Raw genomic sequence first — 4,653 nt, 5'->3', positions numbered from 1 at the left:
ACTTACCCACACAAATTATTATAGTGTGAGCTATAATTCAAGTATATATGGTATCATCGAAAGAGAGCTTATTTTTGTGACAAGACTATGAGGTTTGTGTCCTTAATGCCAAGTCAAGTCCCTCATATAGGTAGGTGTCACCAATTCCTATTTGGAGAATCAGTGGACACATATTGTGAATGGTGGATCCAAAATGAAAAGACTGACTTCTTTCCTACAGTATAAAATATGTTCACCATAGAGAGGAGAATAAACTAGATGACAGAAACAGAGATGGACAAAGATACAGATAGAGATGGACTGTATTTTAGAGATGGTGGATTAAATACAATGTAGTATTAAAATTACTTTTAACTTTTTCCTTTTTATTTTGTTTTAAATTTTTTTAGCGTTTATTTATTTTTGAGACAGAGAGAAACTGAGCCTGAACAGGGGAGGGGCAGAGAGAGAGGGAGACACAGAATCTGAAACAGGCTCCAGGCTCTGAGCTGTCAGCACAGAGCCCGACGCGGGGCTCGAACTCATGGACAGCAAGATCATGACCTGAGCTGAAGTCGGACGCTTAACCGACCGAGCCACCCAGGCGCCCCTTTTTTTATTCTTTTTAATGTGGCTACTGGAATATGTAAAATCACACATATGGTTCAAATTATATTCCTACTGCACAGGGTTGGTCTAGAGAGAGCTTTTTTGTTTCTTCTCAGGGATCCACCATGTGGTTCAACATCAGTGCTGCCCCTTTTCTACTGACTGGCTTTCCAGGTCTGGGGATATTTCATCCTTGCATTTCCATCTCTTTCTTCGTCATTTATGTCTCCACGCTCCTTGGCAATGGCACCATCCTCTACCTTATCAGAGAAGACCACACTCTCCACCAGCCGATGTACTACTTTGTGGCTCTGTTGGCAGCCACAGACCTTGGAGTGACTTTGACAACAATGCCCACCGTGCTTGGTGTTCTGTGGCTTGGCCACAGGGCAATCAGCCAAGGAGCCTGCTACTTTCAGTCCTATCTAATCCATTCACTCTCTATTGTGGAGTCTGGAGTCTTGCTTGTTATGGCCTATGATCATTTCATTGCCATCCACAGTCCCCTGAGATACACCTCCATCCTCACCAATGCTAGGGTGGTGAAGATAGGTCTGGGGGTTCTAATGAGGGGATTTATACTTATTGTGCCCATAATCATCACCCTCTCTGGATTTCCCTACTGCGGATCCCATGTTCTCTCTCATGCTTTCTGCCTACACCAGGATGTGATCAAACTGGCCTGTGCTGACATCACCTTCAATAGACTCTATCCTATAGTGCTGGTCTCATTAACTGGCTTCTTGGACTCTGTGCTTATCCTGATCTCTTATATTTTAATCCTTAATACTGTCATGGGGATTGCCTCAGGTAAGGAGCAGGCTAAGGCTCTAAACACTTGTGTCTCCCATATTAGCTGTGTTCTGGTTTTTTATGTCACTGTTACTGGGTTGACCCTTATTCATCGATTTGGGAAATATGTGCCACATGTAGTTCATATTATCATGAGCTATATTTACTTCCTCTTCCCCCCATTTATGAATCCAATCATCTATAGTATTAAGACCAAGCAGATAAGGAATGGCATCAATCGCCTTCTCTCTTTGCATAGAATTTGATTCTGATCTGTTTACCTTGGAGTCTGTTCCCACTGTGGGATGTGTTTCTTGGGAGCATGGACTATACAAAGCCAATGTGGTTCACAGTCAAAGGGACTGGCATTCCTGGCATTTAAATGACACAGACTCATCACGCTGATTCTTCACCCCTTGCCCCCATTATACTCCCAGGGACATTGACCTTAGTCCTAGTGCTTTGTTTGGTAAATTGGTTTGCTGTATACTGTCATTTTTTAGTCTGTCAGAATTATTTGTCTTCATGGTCAACTGAGGTCAATGATATTTGAATTGGCTGCAGAGTCTATACGATGATAGGGGAATAAAATAGCTTGAAAGAGTTTCCCAACACTTTGTGGAAAACAGTTAAAAATTTCTTGTGTGCTTGAGAGTGCATCAGAGATGACAGAGGGTCTTAGAAAACCCTAACGGTACTGCATGGCACTAAAGTGGATCGGAAGGAAATGAGAATAAGATATTCAGACTAAGAGAGGTCTTGCCACCAAAACAACCCATGGCCAAACAAGCGCTTGGATTCCAGCAGTGTCAGCATAGCTAGATGCCCACCATGGATTAATGAGAAGGCTCTGAGTTGATAATATGTGGTGTCTTCAAACTTATGGGCTGAGGAATTCAAACCACTGCAATAAAATAAAGTTCCATTTCTTGGACACCTGAAGTTTTGTTCTGTGATATGCACTTCAGAACTTCAACATATGCCTAATGGAAAAGGGATACTAGTCAAGGAAGCATTCCAATATGTATGCAGGGGCAACATTTTGTCTTTTTTTTTCTGGATTGAGGGGATGGTAGTGAAATGAACTATTTTCAGGAAATATTGTAATTTTCCAGACTTAAAACACTTAAGATATTTAAGGAAAGCTCTCCCAGGGCTTCCCAGGCATTTTATTCCATACAGGGGTAAACATGATGAGAATCTGTCCATGAGCAATACAGGAAGAGAAGCTATATTTTATTAGCTCATCATGAGGTAAAGAGGGCTAGGGAGAATGGTGTACATTCAGCAAAATTATAGAAAATTGTGTTGGCAAATAAAATGCTAATGTATTCAATCAATAATTAGTCCATGACATACATTTATTTGTTTATTTATTTATTTATTTATTTATTTACTGGAAAAGGAATTGTCAGGATCCCCAGAGTAATTTCCTGTAACCAACAGATTCTCTTGTAAAAGAATTTATTTCTCCCTTGAAGATGGCTATTTATAAAATAACCTTTGAAAAATCATTGACTTAGGGGCACTTGGGTGATTCAGTCACTTCACTTAAGTGTCCAACTCTTTTTTTTTATTTTTTTTAATGTTTATTTATTTTTGAGACAGAGAGAGACAGAGCATGAACAGGGGAGGGGCAGAGAGAGAGGGAGACACAGAATCTGAAACAGGCTCCAGGCTCTGAGTGGTCAGCACAGAGCCTGACGCGGGGCTCGAACTCACGGACCGTGAGATCATGACCTGAGCCGAAGTCGGACGCTTAACCGACTGAGCTACCCAGGCGCCCCTAGTGTCCAACTCTTGATTTCAGCTCAGGTCATCATCTCACAGTCATGGGATCAAGCCTTGCCTTGGGCTTTGTGTTGACCGTGGCAGAGCCTGCTTGGGATTCTCTCTCTCCCTCTCTCTCTGCCCCTTCCCTGTGTGTGCTCTCTCTATAAATAAATAAATAAACAACAAAAAAGAAAATCATTGATTTAGATCTTCTATCATTGTTTGCTCTCCTTTTTAAAATTTCTTTAATGTTTATTTATTCTTGAGGGACACAGAGATAGAGTGTGAGTGGGGGAGGAGTAGAGAGAGAGGGAGACCCAGAATCTGAAGGAGGCTCCAGGCTCCGAGCTGTCAGCACAGAGCCCGACATGGGGCTTGAACTCACAATCTGTGAGATCATGGCCTGAGCTGAAGTCGGATGCTTAGCTGACTGAGCCACCCAGGCATCCCATTTTGCTCTCATTCTTAATTCACCTAGCTTTTTTCTTCATTTTAACTAGGTTTTTCCCATTAATTCCATGAAAGAGAAAAGAATAATAAGTCTGTGTAGTCCAAGCAGTTCAAAAATTAAAAATAAAAATATAAAACAAGAATTTAAAAGCAAGGGAAAAGATACATTTAAAAAAATCAAGACAATGGTGACATAAGTAAGTCTAACATAATAAGTATCTCTAATAGAGTGATGCCTAGAAATGAATTCAAATAAAAACAATGAAATAGACAAAGTAATTCCATATTTATACACTATGTAAACAAGATATAATAAGCATGATCTTTATTTTTATCATCTATCTAAGCAAAAACATCTTAAAAATTTAACATTTCATAGAAATAGTTACCAATTTTACTTCACCTTATTATTATGTATAAAATTATATTCTAACTTTTACAATATATACTTGTTCTCAAACTTTCTCAGATAACATGGATGGAGTATATCTAGAGGTATGGAACACACTATTACATTTAAAAATGCTAAAACTGTAATCATGTAATACCTTTGAATTTAGTAAGTTTATTTATTGGCATCAGTTTATTCTTAGGAAGTATGGAAAATTTGTTGAAATTAAAAAAGCACAGTATGGCAGAAAGAATGTGGTCTTTGAAGAAAAAAAAAGCACCTCTCTTCTTGCCTCCTTCACTTACAACCTTCGTGATCTTAAACAAGTCATTTAATCTCTGAGCCTCATTATCTGTCAGTTAAGAATAACAAAATGCAGGCTATTGGCACTCATATGTCCCATATGTCCTATTAATTTTATTAGTATTATCTTAGTATTAGTATCAATAATTAATTATGTTAGTATTAATTATATTAGTTTGCCAAAGCCAAACATCTGAAAATTTTGACCTGTCAACACTCAAATAGGAGGGAAGAACACTTCAGCGAGTAGGAAATCATTAAATATATAATGATTCTTTCATATGATGAAATACATAGCTAATAAGAATAATAATTATATGTTTTAAATAGCTTTTGGAAATGATGCTCCTTCAAGC

General features: G+C 38.7%; 1 protein-coding gene across 1 annotated transcript; it reads left to right on the top strand.

The window, feature by feature from the left end:
- Positions 1–713: 713 nt before the first annotated feature.
- Positions 714–4,336, top strand: LOC122200744 (olfactory receptor 51B2-like). Its single transcript, XM_042906465.1, has 2 exons — positions 714–1,636; positions 4,315–4,336. Exons 1-2 carry the CDS (start codon positions 714–716, stop codon positions 4,334–4,336), a joined length of 945 nt encoding a protein of 314 aa, XP_042762399.1.
- Positions 4,337–4,653: the final 317 nt, after the last annotated feature.

The sequence above is a fragment of the Panthera leo genome, chromosome D1, assembly GCF_018350215.1.
Source record: "Panthera leo isolate Ple1 chromosome D1, P.leo_Ple1_pat1.1, whole genome shotgun sequence".
NCBI lineage: Eukaryota > Metazoa > Chordata > Mammalia > Carnivora > Felidae > Panthera > Panthera leo.
The sequence above is the reverse complement of the archived record's forward strand: the minus strand, read 5'-3'. Positions and strand labels throughout refer to the sequence as shown.

Coding starts and splice junctions, on each gene's coding strand:
- LOC122200744 (XM_042906465.1), top strand. CDS start 714: ATGTGGTTCAACATCAGTGCTGCCCCTTTTCTACTGACTGGCTTTCCA. Junction 1,637..4,314: donor AATCGCCTTCTCTCTTTGCA/TAGAATTTGATT, acceptor CTTCGTGATCTT/AAACAAGTCATTTAATCTCT.